Source organism: Zea mays, chromosome 6 (genome assembly GCF_902167145.1).
Source record: "Zea mays cultivar B73 chromosome 6, Zm-B73-REFERENCE-NAM-5.0, whole genome shotgun sequence".
NCBI lineage: Eukaryota > Viridiplantae > Streptophyta > Magnoliopsida > Poales > Poaceae > Zea > Zea mays.
In genome coordinates this window covers 154,889,468-154,908,551 of record NC_050101.1, presented here as the reverse complement: position 1 = coordinate 154,908,551, position 19,084 = coordinate 154,889,468, and the positions used below count along the sequence as shown (strand labels likewise).

The window sequence follows — 19,084 nt, the reverse complement described above, 5'->3', positions numbered from 1 at the left end:
CGACCACCTCGAACGTGAGGGTCTCCCTTCGGAAGTTGGAGGGTGTTCCGAAGCAGAAGGGAAGGTCGAGTTGTCCGAGGGGCTGGACGCGCTTCCCGGGGATGATCCCATGGAAAGGCGCAGCGCCTGCCCGGACCGAGGACAGATCAACACGCAGGAGCCCGAGGGTCTCGGCGTAGATGATGTTGAGGCTGCTGCCTCCGTCCATGAGGACCTTGGTGAGTCTGACGTCGCCAATGATGGGGTCGACAATGAGCGGGTATTTCCCCGGGCTCGGCACGTGGTCGGGGTGGTCGGCTTGGTCGAAGGTGATGGGCTTGTCGGACCAGTCTAGGTAGACTGGCGCCGCCACCTTCACCGAACAGACCTCCCGACGCTCTTGCTTGCGGTGCCGAGCCGAGGCGTTCGCCGCTTGCCCACCGTAGATCATGAAGCAGTCGTGGACCTCGGGGAACTCTCCTGCCTGGTGATCTTCCTTCTTGTCGTCGTCGCGAGCCCTGCCACCCTCCGCGGGTGGTCGGGCCTTGTGGAAGTGGCGTCGAAGCATAGCGCACTCCTCAAGGGTGTGCTTGACGGGCCCCTGATGATAGGGGCACGGCTCCTTGAGCATCTTGTCGAAGAGGTTGGCACCTCCGGGGGGTTTCCGAGGGTTCTTGTACTCGGCGGCGGCGACAAGGTCCGCGTCGGCAGCGTCGCGTTTCGCTTACGACTTCTTCTTGCCCTTCTTCTTGGCGCCGCGCTGAGTTGATGCCTCGGGGGCATCTTCCGGTGGGCGGCCCTGGGGCTGCATGTCCTTCCGGAAGATAGCCTCAACCGCCTCCTGGCCAGAGGCGAACTTGGTGGCGATGTCCATCAGCTCGCTCGCCCTGGTGGGGGTCTTGCGACCCAGCTTGCTCACCAGGTCGCGGCAAGTGGTGCCGGCGAGGAACGCGCCGATGACATCTGAATCGGTGATGTTGGGCAGCTCGGTGCGCTGCTTCGAGAATCGCCGGATGTAGTCCTGGAGAGACTCTCCCGGCTGCTGCCGGCAGCTTCGGAGGTCCCAGGAGTTCCCAGGGCGCACGTACGTGCCCTAGAAATTGCTGGCGAAGGCTTGGACCAGGTCGTCCCAGTTGGAGATCTGCCCCGGAGGCAGGTGCTCCAACCAGGCACGAGCGGTGTCGGAGAGGAACAGGGGGAGGTTGCGGATGATGAGGTTGTCATCGTCCGTCCCACCCAGTTGGCAGGCCAGCCGGTAGTCCGCAAGCCACAGTTCCGGTCTCGTCTCCCCCGAGTACTTTGTGATAGTAGTCGGGGTTCGGAACCGGGTCGGGAACGGCGCCCGTCGTATGGCGCGGCTGAAAGCCTGCGGACCGGGTGGTTCGGGCGAGGGACTCCGATCCTCCCCGCTGTCGTAGCGTCCCCCACGCCTGGGGTGGTAGCCTCGGCGCACCCTCTCGTCGAGGTGGGCCCGACGGTCGCGGTGATGGTGCTCGTTGCCGAGGCGACCCAGGGCCGCAGGCGCTGTGTTGCGCGTGCGCCCGGTGTGGACCGAGGCTTCCCGCATGAATCGGGAAGTCGCGGCGCGATGTTCCGAGGGGTATCCCTGCCTTCGGGAGGCGGAGCTTTCGGCCCGTCGGACCGCGGCGCCCTCCAGGAGATTCTTGAGCTCTCCCTGGATTCGCCGCCCCTCGGTGGTTGATGGCTCCGGCATCGCGCGGAGAAGCATTGCCGCTGCAGCCAGGTTTTGGCCGACCCCACTGGAAGCGGGTGGCGGCCTTACCCTGACATCGTCGGTGATGCGGTGCTGGATACCCTGGGGTAGATGACGCACTTCTCCGGCCGGAGGTTGGCCCGCCCATTTTTGCCCGATGTCCCGGTGGATCGGCTCAAGCGTTCCTGCTCCCTCGTCGAGCCTGGCTTGCTACCCGCGGATTTGCTCGAGCTGTGGGTCATGACCCCCCGCCTGAACGGGGACCACAGCTAGCTCCCGTAGGATGTCAACGCGAGGCACAGGCCTAGGGAGATCACCGTTCTCCGGCATACCGAGATGGTTGCCTTCGGAGGGACCCCCTAGATCGACGTGGAAACATTCACGACTTGGGCCGCAGTCCTCGTCGCCGAGGCTGCGGCTACCGTCGGAACAGTCGGAAAGGCAGTAGTCGCATGCGGTCATGAAGTCCCACACGGCACTGGGGTTACCAAGTCCGGAGAAGTCCCAACAGAAGTCGGGCTCGTCATCTTCCTCGGACCCCGAGGGCCCGTAGGTCGAGACGTCCGTCAGCCGGTCCTAGGGTGACCGCATACGATACCCCAGAGGGTTCGGACTCGCCTCTACGAGAGCGTCCACCAAAGCGAAGCCGCTCGGCGGGTCGAGGCTGAATCCAAGAGGCGCGAGATGGGAATCGGTCGGTACCTCTTGGTCGACGAGCGGTGATGAAGTCACGTCAGGGACTGACTGCACCGTCGTCTCAGGTACGAGGGTGACGCCCAACAAGCCTTTCGCGAGCGTGCTGGCGTCGTCCGTTTGCTTGGAATTGGCGTGTTGCGGGGAGACGGCGCTCGTCTTCGTCTCAAACGCGAGGTCGATGCCCGACGCGCCTCCCGTTGGGGCGCCGGCGCCGTCGACTCGCTCGACAGCCGACGAGGTGCCGCCTCCTGCTTGGCCTTGGTTGCCCCGCCTCCTCCTCCGTCGGCGGGGGAGAGGGCGGGGTGAGCTCGAATGTTGTTCTTCCACCACGCGGGGAAGACGTCGTCGATTCCGCCGCCGACGGGCGGGCTATCGGCCGCCATCGTCGATGTCGCACGGCGGGGGAAGGAGTATCATGTCGTAGCTGCCGTCGAGGGACATGAACTCAAGACTCCCAAAACGGAGCACCGTCCCGGGCTGGAAAGGTTGCTGGAGACTGCCCAACTGGAGCTTGACGGGAAGCTGTTCGTCAACACGCAGCAGGCCCTACCTGGCGCGCCAACTATCGGCGTTTCGAGACCGGGGGTCCCTGGGCCGACGAGTGAAATGTCGCCGCGTGCCCCAGCCCAGATGGGTCGGCGCGAGACGGAGCGCGAAGGGGGGAAGAAGGCGGCCGGAGCGAGAGAGAGAGAGAGAGAGGTGGAAATCCCGCGGCCTTCGTGTTTGTCCCGCGCCCAGGTCGGGTGCGCTTGCAGTAGGGGGTTACAAGCGTCCACGCGGGAGAGGGAGCGAGCGGCCTCACGCGAGCGCTTGTCCCGTCCTCTTCCCCGCGCGGCCAACCCTCTGTAAGAGGGCCCTGGTCCTTCCTTTTATAAGCGCAAGGAGAGGATCCAGGTGTACAATGGGGGTGTAGCAGAGTGCTAACGTGTCTAGCGGAGGAGAGCTAGCGCCCTAAGTACATGCCATCGTGGCAGCCGGAGAGGTTTTGGCACCCAGTTCGTGTGGTGTCGTGGCCGTCGGAGGAGCGCTGGAGCCTGGCGGAAGGACAGCTGTCAGGGCTGTTGAGTCCTTGCTGACGTCCTCTTGCTTCCGTAAGGGGGCTGAGAGCCGCCGTCGTCATAGAGCGTGCGGGGTGCCATCATTACTTGTCTGGCGGAGCGAGCCAGATGGGACGCCGGTCTTGTTCCCCGTAGCCTGAGTCAGCTTGGGGTAGGGTAATGATGGCGCCTCCTGTTGACGTGGTCGGTCCGCGCCCTAGGTTGGGCGATGTGGGGGCTCCTCCGAGGTCGAGGTCGAGTCTGTCTTCCGTGGCCGAGGTCGAGTCCGAGCCCCTGGGTCGGGCGAGGCGGAGACCGTCGGCTGAGGCCAGGGCTGAGTCCGAGCCCTGGGGTCGGGCGAAGCGGAGTTCGTCGTCTTCCGGGGCTGAGTCCGAGTCCGAGCCCTAGGGTCGGGCGGATCGGAGTTCGCCGTCTTCCGGGGCTGAGCCCGAGTCCGAGCCCTGGGTCGGGCGGAGCGGAGTTCGCCGTCTTCCGGGGCTGAGCCCGAGTCCGAGCCCTGGGTCGGGCTGAGCGGAGTTCGCCGTCTTCCGGGGCTGAGCCCGAGTCCGAGCCCTGGGTCGGGCGGAGTGGAGTTCGCCGTCTTCCGGGGCTGAGCCCGAGTCCGAGCCCTGGGTCGGGCGGAGCGGAGTTCGCCGTCTTCCGGGCTGAGCCCGAGTCCGAGCCCTGGGTCGGGCGGAGCGGAGTTTCCTATGGTGCCTGAGGCCGGGCCTGACTGCCTGTCAGCCTCACTCTGTCGAGTGGCACAGCAGTCGGAGCGGCGCAGGCGGCGCTGTCCTTCTGTCAGGCCGGTCAGTGGAGCGGCGAAGTGACTGCGGTCACTTCGGCTCTGTCGATTGGAGGACGTGCGTCAGGATAAAGGTGTCAGACCGCCTTTGCATTAAATGCCCCTGCGATTTGGTCGGTTGGCGTGGCGATTTGGCCAGGGTTGCTTCTTGGCGAAGACTGGGCCTCGGGCGAGCCGGAAGTATGTTCGTCGCTGGAGGGGGGCCTCGGGCGAGACGAAGATCCTCCGGGGTCGGCTGCCCTTGCCCGAGGCTGGGCTCGGGCGAGGCGTGATCGAGTCCCTCGAATGGACCGATCCCTGGCTTAGTCGCACCCATCAGGCCTTTGCAGCTTTGTGCTGATGGGGGTTAACAGCTGAGAATTAGGAGCCTTGAGGGTACCCCTAATTATGGTCCCCGACATCTCTTATCACATCTCCACCTCTTTCACTAAGATTCTTCTGCACCACCATATCCATAGAGAACATCGAGAAGATCATCCTGATGGCATCCGACTCGCTAGCCGTCGCCGCCGTGCTATCTTTACCTTCCCCTGTCAGTAAGCACCTCGTTGTTGACAAAATATTTGTGAGATATTAAAGTCAATGATAATATATATATATTGTTTGTTTTATGTAATTATTGTGCCTTAAAGTTTTATAAAATATTTATATGCCGTCAACTGTTACAGATTCTAAACAACTCATTCGACGGCAGCTCGTTAAACTAGCGAGCCAGCAGGCTAACTATTCCCATGTCCGGTATGGCTTTTTTTGATCCGTGCTTTGGCCGCTTGTCCATGTTTATCCACACTAGAACATTAGGCGCCCCTTCGGGCGCCCTACAGTGGTTAAAGGCAGAAGATAATAACTATGTAAATGGCATGGCCTAAAGAGAACCAGTTGCATTTCCAGCTATTCAATTTTAATATTTTCTGCATATACAGTCGTACAGGCGCAAAACTTGAACCCACCACATACAAGCGGATGCAAAATAACAAAGCAACTTGAAACCAGTTATTCCTGTCTAAATGACTTTGAATGTTGCATTTGCAGCAATATACCCATGACATATACATTTAAATGATAAAAGATAATATGATAAGCATCTGAAGATGAAATATATCCATGACATATACATTTTAAAATTTAGGACAAGGATTTCATATTGAAAGATGCCAGCAAATTATTCAATGAGAATTAAGATCAGTTGGCATTCTAACTTGTACACATAGAATCAGTTATGAAATGAAATGACGTGCCGCAAAAACTAATTCTAAACAAAATCTGCTCCTTCTCTATAGAGCATTGAATTTAACTATCAACCTATATCACCCTCCATTTGGTGGCAACAAGTAGCTCTCACTTTTGAGTACTTCTGTGCCTAACGACCACAATGTCGATAACAATGACTTCTTGCCTTCTCAGAGATTTAAACACCCCATGAATGCAACCCAACACTAATCTATTGATATGTCAAGGACAGACATAACAAGAAACAACTTTTATTTAGGTGGCACCATATGTATCTTCAAGAAGTAAGCAGGATTGGTGTGGCCTAGCAAGCGGTTGCAGGCCTTCACATGTGCACACAGTGATGTTGGAATCATGGCCTGCGCTCCTAGAGATGGGTAAGTATTTCATTAAAATACCATGAAGTTGCTCCCCCTGTGGTGTATGTTCATTATTCTGCTGGTGTTCTTCGAGAGCTCTGTTTTATATGATAAGCCGTTCACTAAGTGAATATGTTTCACTGCCTTCTAATAGCCTTGGCTGCCATAGTCTCCTGCACAAATGTACATCATCCGATAAAAAATTGAAGGGCGAGGGAAACAGAAAAATAAAGATGGAACCAATCCAAGTCCCTTCTCTTCACCAACCATAATTGAGCGCAGGGACTGCAGTTCTATGTCTTTTATAGGAATGAAAATAGGAGGGGATTAAGGAGTGAGCGCTTACATTTGGTGGAGCCGAACATGGCTGCCGATGCTTAGTGAAGCTAGCGTTCCGTTGACGGGACTCAGCCTGCCTCATGAATTATATTTAAATTCCAGGCTAGTACTTGACACAAATATGAACCATGAACTTGGTATGGATTCGTGTTGCTTGCTCGAGCATTTTGCACACTTGAAAAAGAGTTTGACAAGTTTCATAATCCCTATTTGGTAGTATTAGCTCCCCTACATATGTGCTAGATGTTTGGATTGAGGTTTACAAATATGTTGATCTAGTCTCTAAGCTTATACATTGTTTGTAGGATTATACTTTTATATTAAAATTATAATGATGCATGAATATTTTATGAGAACAAAAATAGCTGATCCGACCATCCATCAAGGATTCAACGTCCATGGTCAACCCACAAGGACCTCTCTCACTGGTAGCTGCTGACAAAGTAAAGCTACGCTGCTACTGTTCCTAGCAAATTGATGGGATGACCAAACAAAGCTGATGGGTAGCATTTTGAGGAGATAGCATGTATTTTTTTAAAAAATTGAATGTAATAAACAAAATGGAAGAATACATCCCATTGCAACAATAATTCTTCATATTATAATATAGTTTGCTCTAAATTGAGAGGTTGATGTTGTCTTAAGTATAATTGTTCTGTATTTATTGTAATAACTCAATATATTTGTACTAATACTCCATTTATTTTATAAATGTAAGTCTTCTATCTTTCTCTTATTAACATTAACTAAGTCTATAGGGCATTGACTAAGTCTATAGAAATTACATCGATAATTACAAAATTAAAATAGTTTTTATTAAATCCACCATGGCATAGATTATCATAGTTCTGTCATCTAGTGTTGTGTACTTTCTATTTTAAATTATAAGCATAGCACCAAGTAGAACGATTTATAATTTAAAACGGGAGCAGTATATATTTGTATAACTTTCTAGATAGTTTGACTTACGCTAAAAGTAAAATAATTAGGACTCCTATGTTATTGGAACGGATGGGTATTATTTAGGATTTTTGTAAGGCTGGTTGTCCTATATAATTTGTAGTCATTCACTGTTCTCTATTTCTAATCGGATACAGAACAATTTACACTATCAAGAAGGGAAACATCAAAGAAAAAGTTACAGTAAAATACAATGTTACCTGCAAAGAATTTCCTTCATGGTAAAAATGAATTGCTGTTATGTTTTACTTGGTCAGGAAAAGAACACAATGATGAGGACAATAGCAGGATTGCAACCACTGCAGTGTAGCCTGCTCTCGCGCTTGTGAGCCTTACCACACCGCTCGCTGGGTTCGCCGCCTTCTGAGCCTTCCTTTTAAGCACATTTATCTCAAATTTATTTATTAACTATATTTCTATTATCAGATTAGAAGGCCTACTAAACCTGCTACATTTGTCCTTCCTCCCAAAAAAGAACTGTAACCATCCAAAGCTCCCACACAATTCATGTTGCAGACCGCTAGAAAAACATGAATGAAACAAAAGAAGAAAACATGCACAAAATCCAGTGAAAGTAAGAAAGGCTGAGACACTTCTAAATCAGCTTTGGATTTGTGGTAAATCTTAGCAAAGGGAATACTTAATAAATAGACAACAACAACAAGGTACAAAGAGGCAGAGGCTGTACCTAGAATCAGCAGCGATGGAAGCGGAGCTATCACCATCACCAGTTCTATCAGCTAAGTCTCCCAATATCTCTAGTAGCTGTCTGGGTAGGCAATCTATAAGGTGGCCTAGGTTGGCTACACAACGAACTTATTAATTGTTTGAAAGCACAAGTTACCATACCTTCAGGTGCGACGGAGTCTGCTGATGCAGACATGGATGCAGCCTGCGCACATGAAATCGATGAAGGCTGGGTACCTTATCCTTTTTAGAATGCAGAAGCAATTCAGTAGTCTTCAATCATCAACTCTTGTATGAGATGATTTTGTCTGCACAAGTCAATAGATTAGGAGAACATAGATGTTTCTTCATTTGTGCATGGACTTTTGTCCAGACAAGTACATCTGTTTTTTCCTTCTCTATGGTATCTTGTTTGAATGTGAAAGGAGTTAACTCCTTGGGAAGGTTCGAGTCTTAATTATCACTAAATTTTGAGATGTTTCCCTGGTATTTGGCAAAGAGCAACATATGTTATATATACACAGTTGTGATGCACTCACAACTGCAGATTTTCATTAACAGATACCCTATAAAATCTGTATACCACTTTACCATTCTAAATGTCTTGGAAAGAAGACAGTTGAGAATGTACCATAGCTACAGATTATAAGTTATTAAGTCAACTATATCATCTAAAGTAACTATATGGATTCATGCTTTAAAATGCTTTGGTTCCATTCAGATACCATTACAATGTAGTAGATGCCAAACCTCATCAACACTCTACTAAATCAATCTTATATGTTACAAAAACAGGATTTGAGCCTAGCTCAGTTGGTGGGAGATATGGGCGTGCACCCCCCATTAGCTAAAGTCCTCTTTTTGCAATGTACCTAGTTCCTCCTAGGTTGGTTTAGTTTACTGTAAGGGCCTTCTTATTTTATATAAAACAGCAAACAACACTATAGAAAAGCATTAAACTGAAGTAGAATAAGGACATGGACAAACATTAGGAAGAACAAGATGACTGACACTCAACTTATATGCGGACAAAAAAATTGAAAAAAGAACATAAACGCAAAAATAGTCAAAATGGGATAAGTGGTCTTAAAACAGATAACATGTAGATACCTTGTACACATCATTCTTTGTGCAAATCAGTATGTGTAATTCATTTGAATGAGTGGCCTCAAAAGTCAAAAATAAAACAAAAAACAGTAGTTCATCTTTGGGTTGTATGGAGACAATTTATTCCTCAAAAGAAAAAGGGAAGCATTGTGTGCAAATCAATCTGTGTAGTTCATCTTCGGGTAAGTATTGCACAGACCAGAACCACCTCTTCTGCAAGGAAAAAGGAAACACAAGAAGTATAGGTTTCGTAGTTATCTCCTAATCATCCATTGCTCTCATTTTACATGTGCATAACTGCATATGCTTAAAGAAAAGTTAGCTCCATTTTGAATATAACAACCCTGAAGTAAAGGGAAAAATAATATTAGACTGATGAAAGCACCATGGCAGCACAAATATGCCAAATAGATCCACTGTCAGCCTTCAGGCACAAACTCAACCAACGAAAAAATTATATCCTTACTGCCATCGGTGGAGCTAACTTTTTTCATTAGTTAGGAGATATCTCTCTCCGCACTTCTTAATCAGCTTACTCCGCACTGCCATCGATTCCTTACTGCTAATGAAAATCATGATTTGAGAGCTCTCTCCGCACTGCCATCGGTTCCTTACTGCCAATGAAAATCATGAAACCGGAGCCTTCAGGCACAAACCGGAGCTCTCTCCACACAAACTCAACCATGATTAGGAGATTGGAGCTCTCAAACCGCAACACGCGCTTCCTTACTGCGCGGAGAGAGCTCCAATTCCTTACTGCCATTTCAACTTCTTAAATTTAATTAATTAGATCGAACCGATGAAATTGGCATGTAGATTTGTCTCGGAAAACAAATGACAAAATATATTTATAACAAATATATTATAATAAAACTCGGCATCACAGTTCACATTTTAGAGGTTAATGAATGAGAATGCATACATGTTGTTCCCACTCCCAAACATTGAATCAAGAAATTTACAAAACATGGATCTGCCAATCCAGGCGGTGGTATCGGCTGAGTGAATCAAGTTTGCACTAATTTTCTTTCTTTCATGTTGGTCTCAGGGAAGGGGAGAAAAGAGAATAAGGACATTATGAACAACTTCAACAAAATTTGCCAGAGTGAATGCAGCAGCAATGTTCTCTATCACGAAAACAGAACCTAGCCAAATTTGAGCCTATCATATCAAGACTGCAGTTGCTTATAACTTTTAGACTGCAGTTTGGGGCCCTCTGAGTAGCAGCGATCTCCTGCTACTCGGCCGCTAGTTGTAGTGTGCCCTGCAGTTGACACAGCAACACCATGTCTCCGAAGATAACACCTGCACTACCTTGGCATAGAGGGGGTGAATAATTTTCTGGGACATGCACAAATGTGCTTTGCCTCTCTGTCCTGCTTCACTACAAGGGCTATGTAAGTGTGTTGCACTCACCTACCTGTTGTTATATGTGTAATATATAATGCTAGTTTCCTGTTTAGCACGTTTCTCCTCAAACAAGTGCCTATTATTGATTAAAGGCTGAATTGCGACTGCGGGTTTGAATGTGATTCTCGATGATGAATGGGTTCAGTGACATTCATGTATGGCAGCATAGGCTAATTTACTAATGAATAAATTTGTTCAATGACCATTTTTGTTGTCAAGTGATTCCATGCAAATAAAGAGCAAAAGGATATTTTACACACGTGGAGTACTACCACATCCAAAGTTTGCTGAATATAAAAACATGTTGCCGTGTAGCACTGTTGCAAGGGTTAATGTGTTGACTTAATGATTTGTGGCAACCTTAGTTAATAACAAAGTGCTTCAAAATTTCAGTGGCACAATTTCAGTGCTTCAAAATTTAATATGTGCTTCCTGGTTTAATGCACTTAAGTCAGTAAAAGAATCAACTTGCAAAATAACTTGCCTATTACAATTATGAAAAGATTCATATCTAGAACGAGGTGGATGAAAAAATCTAGATTAAATTTTGCTCTCTAAGTATGATAATCAGGTATATAGAGTGTCTGTGTTTGGTTAGCTTAAAAAAATTAGCAAGACAAAGATTTGGCAACCAAAAGTTGAACAAAAATATTTGCTAGAAGTCGTATGAACACCAACCAAACAAATTTATCCTAACGCAATATTAAGAGAAATAACTGAAAACAACCCTATTAAGCATTTGGCATAATCTTTTAATATAGCATTTGGGATAAAATTACAAAAGAGGAAAGAGAGAAAAACAACCAACATGACATATAGATGGCGTCCAAGCTATAATCACACAGCACCATATTACAAAACAAAAGAGGAAAGCGAGAAAAAAAAATCAGTACCTTATCCTCAGCTAACAAGGGGAGGTGGAGTAGGATCTCAAGAGGCTCTGTATCCGCCGCCATCACAACAAACTCTGATATCCCCCTATTCAGGGTATTCGTCGCTGCGCGTAGACACAAAAGACACAACTTGAATAGTATAAGCCTCAGAACTAACAGATTACAGGACAGGGGACGTGCACAATGGATTGGTGCGGTACCTTCGTTCGCTCCCTTCTTGAGCTGCTTGTAGTTGGTGGAGTGCTGGATGATATCGAGGATACCCATCGTTAGCTGCGCATCAGTCAGTGGGTACGCCTTCGGGTTCACCGTGGACTCCATCGCAGGGTAGATCTAGTAGACGGACATGGGCTTAAATACCATCAGATAGTTTTTTTAAGTTAGAAGGTAAATAGGCATCAAATAGCCAAATAACTTGATATTAGAGTTTGAAAAATCAGTTTCGCACAGCATGCAGGAAAGAGATGGTTGGGAATACCTGGAGGGCTTTCTTTGCCGGTGAAGTGCGGCGGCAGCGGTAGCCCTGCTGCCCTGTAGACATATTCGGCCCGGGCTTGTGGCGGTGGTGTACTGTTTGAGTGACAACGCGAGCTCTAGCGGCGGTCCTCCTCCGTCCGTCGGGACGACACGACCCGTGATTGAGCCCAATTTTGTAGTCTCAGATTAAGTGCAGGCTCACCTGCGACCATGTCGGGTGGGTATGGTATGGCTTCTTCTCCAGCGTGGCCACTGCCGAGGCGAAGGGCTGGGCACTGGCGGGTGTGGGATGCAAGGCTGCCGCGCCCTCGGATGGTTGGATACAGTCGCTGTGGCGGCGGCGAAGTTGGTGGCCAGCGCCGTGCGAACGCGGCGGCGAGAGACCGAGAAGCTAGGTCGCTGAGCGGCGTAGGCGGCGCGGGCAGATGGGAAGCGAAGAGAGAGATGCGGCGAGAGGCGGTGGCGCACGGCGGGGTTGGCGGAGGTGCCTGGGTTGCCCATCGCGGCGCTACCCTCTGGAAGGCCCGGAGCAGGAACTGCCGGAATGCCGGCGGTGAGTGCGAGGGGGAAGCAGGACTGGAGGCGGACAGAGGCAGCGTGGGAGCGAGAGGCTAGAGGGAGCGGACTCAAGAAAGCTCAACGGGATTCAATAAAAAGTTCGGGTCCGTGAAGGGGCTGTGCACCTGTGTTTTTTTTCTTCCACGCGGCGGCACCGTATAAGGCAGAAATCCACCGATTGCGGAGAGACCAGCATTCCCGTGTTACTTTTAACTAGAAGTAATGCCTAGAGTACACATCAGCTTGTTGGGCCACCTCACATTTGCGCCGGACCGTGATTTTCATGGTTCACGTTAGTCGTTAGTTAGGCCAGGCTCGTATTTTGTCCACACATAATACCAGCCCCTGGCAGCAGCGAGATCACATCCGTGGCCACAATGAAATGTTCCCATTCGGTCCTGCAGCGTCACTATCCTGCATCTATTTTGTCCAACAGATGAACTGTTGCAGCAGCTTGAAATGTTATGGCTGCAATAGAGCAGCAAGCTGTAGAGCTGGGTTATGCTTTTGTTTGGAAATATACTCTTTGCCGATTCTTGGCAAAAAAATAAAAAACAAATAGGCAAGTAATCTATCCAAAACGAATTTCCTAATTTGGCCACCACAACAAGAGCTTCCTTTTCTCAAATGAACGCATATATTTGATTGCATGTCGGCTTCTTAATCTCTATATCAATTTATTTTCGGTGGTTAAAAAAAGGCATTTGCCGTCGAATCGACGGTAGCCAGTAGGCTTTAATTTTTGGCGGTCAGATCCTAACGGTCGAAAATAAATAGATCCACGCCGAAAATAAATGCTCTTACTAGTTCCTTATATCTCTGTTAGTTTTCTTGTATGGCTGATGAAATTGATTCGCCTAGCAGCCTTATCGAGTGAGCGTAGAATAATGGTGTGTTTGGTTTGTGAAGTCACTCTATGCTTCATAAAGTGATGCATCATAAGTTCATTCCATCAATTTTAGTGGAGTCAACCCACTCCTCATGTATATACTAATTATTAGCTTATGAGGAATGATGTGGTGATGGATCAACCCATTCTATTCCACAAACCAAATAAAAAAGTGAGGAGTGAGAAGAAGATGAATCACTTTATTCCTCAAACCAAACACACTATAGTCCCGGCTAGCATATGGCTTATATAGTTTGCCTATTGTGGCAAGAGGTGCAGATTGTATGGAGCATTGGAAACTAGAACAAGTGATAAGTAAATCGTCGTTGTTTGCAGCAATGGACAAAAGGAGAACGATGCAAGTCAAAGGGTCTAATAGTTAGCCAGTCTAAAAGGACATCATATTGTCAACATGAAGGAGTCACATATAAGCATGGCTAAACAAAGGGTCTAATAGTTAGACAATTAATAAATTATTAGCTGGAATGGATCAGCTAACTATTAGCCGGGATATTTGGAACCTGTAGCTAATAGGTTGGTTGAATTTGCTAGTTTTCCATAATGCCCTGAATATTTTTCCCGCCATTTTTTCTTTAAAAATGTAATTTCACACTCCGAATGTGTCACAACTCACAAGTAACATAAATTTGGAGAGAAAAAAAATCTACATCCATATAGAATTCTCGAACAGTGATAAAAAAGTGCACAATATGATTTACACAAAATTCTCGAAAAAAACAGTAATACAAAAATCTCGAGTGGAGACTGAGAACTACATTGAAAAGATAGGAGAAAATATTGTCTCTTGCCAAGTTTTAGCTGTCAACTTGTCGGCGTTTCGAGACCGGGGGTCCCTAAGCCGACGAGTGAATGTCGCTGCGTGCCCCAGCCCAGATGGGTCGACGCGAGGCCGAGCGCGAAGGGGGGAAGTGAGGTGGCCGGAGACAGGCGTGAGAGAGGTGGAAATCCCGCGGCCTTCGTGTTCGTCCCGCGCCCAGGTCGGGTGCGCTTGCAGTAGGGGGTTACAAGCGTCCACGCGGGAGAGGGAGCGAGCGGCTTCAAGCGAGCGCCTGTCTCGTCCTCGTCCCCGCGCGGCCAACCCTCTCTAAGAGGGCCCTGGTCCTTCCTTTTATAGGCGTAAGGAGAGGATCCAGGTGTACAATGGGGGGTGTAGCAGAGTGCTACGTGTCTAGCGGAGGAGAGCTAGCGCCCTAAGTACATGCCGTTGTGGCAGCCGGAGAGATTTTGGCACCCAGCTGGTGTGGTGTCATGGCTGTCGGAGGAGTGCTGGAGCCTGGCGGAGGGACAGCTGTCGGAGCTGTTGAGTCCTTGCTGACGTCCTCTTACTTCCGTAAGGGGGCTGAGAGCCGCCATCGTCACAGAGTATGCGGGGCGCCATCATTGCCTATCTGGCGGAGCGAGCCAGATGGGACGCTGGTCTTGTTCCCCGTGGCCCGAGTCAGCTCGGGGTAGGGTGATGATGGCGTCTCCTGTTGACGTGGCTGGTCTGCGCCCTAGGTTGGGTGATGTGGAAGCTCCTCCGAAGCCGAGGTCGAGTCTGTCTTCTGTGGCCGAGGTCGAGTCCGAGCCCCTGGTTCGGGCGAGGCGGAGACCGTCGGCTAAGGCCAGGGTGGAGTCCGAGCCCTGGGGTCGGGCGGAGCGGAGTTCGTCGTCTTCCGGGGCTGAGCCCAAGTCCGAGCCCTGGGTCGGGCGGAGCGGAGTTCGCCGTCTTCCGGGGCTTAGCCCGAGTCCGAGCCCTGGGTCGGGCGGAGCGGAGTTCGCCGTCTTCCGGGGCTTAGCCCGAGTTCGAGCCCCTGGTCGGGTGGAGCGGAGTTCGCCGTCTTCCGGGGCTGAGCCCAAGTCCGAGCCCTGGGTCGGGCGGAGCGGAGTTCGCCGTCTTCCGGGGCTTAGCCCGAGTCCGAGCCCTGGGTCGGGCGGAGCGGAGTTCGCCGTCTTCCGGGACGTAGCCCGAGTCCGAGCCTTGGGTCGGGCGGAGCGGAGTTCGCCGTCTTCCGGGGCTTAGCCCGAGTCCGAGCCCTGGGTCGGGCGGAGCGGAGTTTCCTATGGTGCCTGCGACTGGGCCTGATTGCCTGTCAGCCTCACTCTGTCAAGTGGCATCGCGATCGGAGCGGCGCAGGCGGCGCTGTCTTTCCGTCAGGCCGGTCAGTGGAGCAGCGAAGTGACGGCGGTCACTTCGGCTCTGTTGGCTGAGGGGCGCGCGTCAGGATAAAGGTGTCAGGCCACCTTTGCATTAAATGCTCCTGCGATTTGGTCGGTCGGTGCGACGATTTGGTCAGGGTTGCTTCTTGGCGAAGACAGGGCCTCGGGCGAGACGGAAATATGTTCGCCGCTGGAGGGGGGCCTCGGGCGAGACGGAGATCCTCCGGGGTCGGCTGCCCTTGTCCGAGGCTAGGCTCGGGCGAGGCGCGATCGAGTCCCTCGAATGTACTGATCCCTGACTTAATCGCACCCATCAGGCCTTTGCAGCTTTATGCTGATGGGGGTTGCCAGCTGAGAATTAGGAGCCTTGAGGGTACCCCTAATTATGGTCCCCGACACAACTAATGGAGTAATTGTTAGTTGAAGGTACAACTAACAATTAGGTAAGACTATAGTTAAGCTGTTTAGAATCCATACAACTAATTTTGGCGGCTAGCCTACTACTAACATAGCTAGAGCTTCAAAAAAGCCCAAAATCAAATTACTTAGGGTGTCTTTGGTTTTTGGTTTTGACTTTTGTCTTCTAAAAATTAAAAGTCAAATCAAAGGCTGGATCGAGGAATCAACTATTTTTGAAAGCTGACTTTTTCACAGTACAAAACTGAAAGCACATTTAGACCTATTTTTCGTTGCTTTCAGATAAAACTGTGAAAATATAAATAAAAAAACTTTTAGTAGTTTCCACAAAATAGTTTTTAGCCTTTTAATAGCTCATAACCACGACATCTTTTTTTATAGATCAAAGACCACAGCAACTTTTTCGCCGTCACGGTCCAAAAAAACCCTTAAGTTACATGCCCATCCCAACGGCCCAACCACCAGCAATCCGTAACACATATAACTTGATCTACCATCTACCAAGGTGGCGAGAACCAACAGACTGGTGGCAGAAGCTACAAATCTAAAATAAAAAAGATTTGATTGATATGATCACCACCATCTCGTAGATGGCAGAGAGATGGATCGGAACCATTTCTTAGTAACAGGCTAACAGCTAGAAAACTTTAAGGCCTTGTTCGGTTCTGCCGGATTGGTGGGTCGGAACGATTCCTGACCGGATTGCTTCTCTAATTTATATAAACTTTGATTAGCTGAAACGATTCCGGGTACAATCCGACGGAAACGAACAAGGCCTAAAAATCTCGAACAGTGATAAATTTGGAGAGAGAAAAAAATCTACATCCATATAGAATTCTCGAACAGTGATAAAAAAGTGCCCAATATGATTTACACAAAATTCTCGAAAAAACAGTAATACAAAAATCTCGAGTGGAGACTGAGAACTACATTGAAAGGATAAGAGAAAATATTGTCTCGCCTAGGGATGGCAACGGGGAATTCCCCGTCGGGTTTTAGCTCCCCAAACCCGTCCCCGCGACAAAAAAATTTTCCCGCGGCTAACAATTAGGTAAGACTATAGTTAAGCTGTTTAGAATCCATGCAACTAATTTTGGCGGCTAGCCTACTACTAAGTACTAACATAGCTAGAGCTTCCAAAAAGGCCCAAAATCAAAGTACTTAGGGTGTTTTTGGTTTTGACTTTTGTCTCCTAAAAATTAAAAGCCAAACCAAAGGCTGGATCGAGGAATCAGCTATTTTTGAAAGCTGACTTTTTTACAGTGTAAAACTGAAAACATATTTAGACCTGTTTTTAGTTGCTTTCAGATAGAATCGTGAAAATATAAATAGAAGAATTTTTAGTGGCTTTTAGACTTTTAACAGCTCATAACTACAACAACTTTTTTTATAATCAAAGACCACAACAACTTTTTCACCGTCACGGTCCAAAAAAAAAAACCCTTAAGTTACATGCCCATCCCAACCAGCAGCAATCCGTAACACATATAACTTGATCTACCATCTACCAAGGTGGCGAGAACCAACAGACTGGTGGCAGAAGCTACAAATCTAAAATGAAAAAAGATTTGATTGATATGATCACCACCATCTCCTAGATGGCAGGGAGACGGATCGGAACCATTTCTTAGTATTAGCTAGAAAATTTTTAATCAGTGGGCCGTAGGCGCCACTAATCCATTGGTTCCGTTCAGGAGGTGGCGACCCAGAACGCGGCAGCCTGCTCCAGCTCCCACTGCTTGCTGGACCTCGCCGCGGCGGCAGCACCTTCCGGTTCCACGCACCGGCCGCCGCGCACGTACATAGAAACGCCGCATTCCCCTTCCTCTACCACCTTCTTTGCCTCTGCTTCCTGCGGTTCTTGTCGACGGCAAGCGGCGGAGTCGTCGGAGAGGGAGATGAGGCGCATGCGAAGGCGCCCGCCGCTCCGCTCGGCCTCTATCCCGGTCGTGGGCACCGCGTACACGGCCAGTCGGCCGTCGCGCCGCTCGTGAACCATCCGAACGCGGCTGGCGCCGCGCGCAAGCGTCGTCAGCGGCGGGGGCAGAGGCCGGCGCGCCGACCGGCGTGCCTTCCCCTCCATCTCATCCTTTCCCCGGGCGCGCCGCTTCCTCTCGGCGCACTCAGCCTCCATCTCGGCGCCGCCACAGGCCGGCGCGGCGTCGACGGCGCCGGTCTCACACCCGAGCGCCTCGGTGCACATCTCCAGGTTCTTCTTCCTGCCGCCGTACCCGTACGCCGGCTTCTTGGCAGCTGCAGCCGCCGGGACGACCATCACGTGACGAGGTTTAACGGGCGGCTCTTGGACAGCGTACAGCGAGCCCCAGGCGGAGGCGGCAGCCGGGATCTGTGGTGGCGAGTCGAGCAGCGAAGGCATGGTGGATGTAAACACACAGTCACACACCGGACGCCCCGAGGGTGGTGTGGAGAACACAGGACACAGCAGGTGTAATGTAAAGGTTCGGAGAGGAGCCGATCGGAAGGCAGGGATTGTGGCGGCGATCGCGACGGGAGAGAGACGCTGGCTCTGGCCACAAGGAAGGATCACTGGGATCAATCCGCACTCGAGTCGTAGGACGCGCTGCCAGTTGTGTTTTCTGGGGAAGAGGAGAGCACGCTCTACTCGCTTTTATAGGGCCAGAAGGCAAGTATGGCAAATATTATTCGGTTGATTAATTAGTACCAAAAATGTTTTTTATTGCCATAAATGGATTAATGGTACTCTGACACCGAATCCATCCAGGTGTGTACAAAAATAAAAAGGGCCTGCCGCTGCTCTGGGCATAGTTATGTATAATTAATTGTACTAACTAAATTATAGATTTAGCAAGTTCTTAAATAATATAGGAAACAAAAAGTCATTTTCTCCAACATTTATCTATATATTATTTTTTAAATATGTTAAAATTTAACATGGTACCAATTTAAGTGAAACCATCAGTGTGACAGATTCAACTTAATAAGGCGAGTTAGCCTTTTGATTTACTACCACAATTGTTTATTCATTTATTTTTAACATATGCATGTGCGACTATTGCATTGATAACTGTTTAATTTCTAACTAACTAGCTAACTAAATTATTAATTTAGGTAGTCTTAGAACTTTTGATCTGACCAATCCCGCATGTAGACTTGTCGAGTGGTAAACTTTTTTTTTTAAAAAAACCTTTTATTTTTAGTCACACAAAGAAATCAGAAGCGTGCTTACGCTCATGAAGCATAAACCTACACAAAATTTATCCCTATAGACATTCACGACGCACGATTGCACGAACATCGACTCTACTTCTGAGTAATTTTGAAGATTTCCTGAGACTGATAAAATCATCACAGACATCTTGTTGTCGATGAAAAGGTCGCCTACTAC

General features: G+C 49.3%; 1 protein-coding gene across 2 annotated transcripts; it reads right to left on the bottom strand.

Moving 5' to 3' along the window:
• Window positions 1-5,170: 5,170 nt before the first annotated feature.
• LOC103630317 (NHP2-like protein 1) lies at window positions 5,171-12,280 on the bottom strand. 2 transcript variants are annotated; one of them, XM_008651380.2, is made up of 4 exons: window positions 11,695-12,280; window positions 11,417-11,549; window positions 11,217-11,320; window positions 5,171-8,114 (listed from the first exon to the last, which is right to left on the bottom strand). In XM_008651380.2, exons 1-4 carry the CDS (start codon window positions 11,755-11,757, stop codon window positions 8,082-8,084), a joined length of 333 nt encoding a protein of 110 aa, XP_008649602.1. In that variant the 5' UTR covers window positions 11,758-12,280; the 3' UTR covers window positions 5,171-8,081. The 2 variants fall into 2 exon arrangements, with proteins under 2 accessions (XP_008649602.1, XP_035816088.1); XM_035960195.1 differs by lacking the exon at window positions 5,171-8,114 and having other exon boundaries at window positions 10,307-11,320.
• Window positions 12,281-19,084: the final 6,804 nt, after the last annotated feature.

What these genes read in the sequence shown, in the direction of transcription:
- LOC103630317 (XM_035960195.1), bottom strand. Translation starts at nt 11,757, where the DNA reads ATGTCTACAGGGCAGCAGGGCTACCGCTGCCGCCGCACTTCACCGGCA. An exon ending in CGGCAAAGAAAGCCCTCCAG is followed by an intron (nt 11,550 to 11,694) that starts GTATTCCCAACC and finishes TCCGTCTACTAG; the next exon opens with ATCTACCCTGCGATGGAGTC. An exon ending in CAAGAAGGGAGCGAACGAAG is followed by an intron (nt 11,321 to 11,416) that starts GTACCGCACCAA and finishes GTCTACGCGCAG; the next exon opens with CGACGAATACCCTGAATAGG.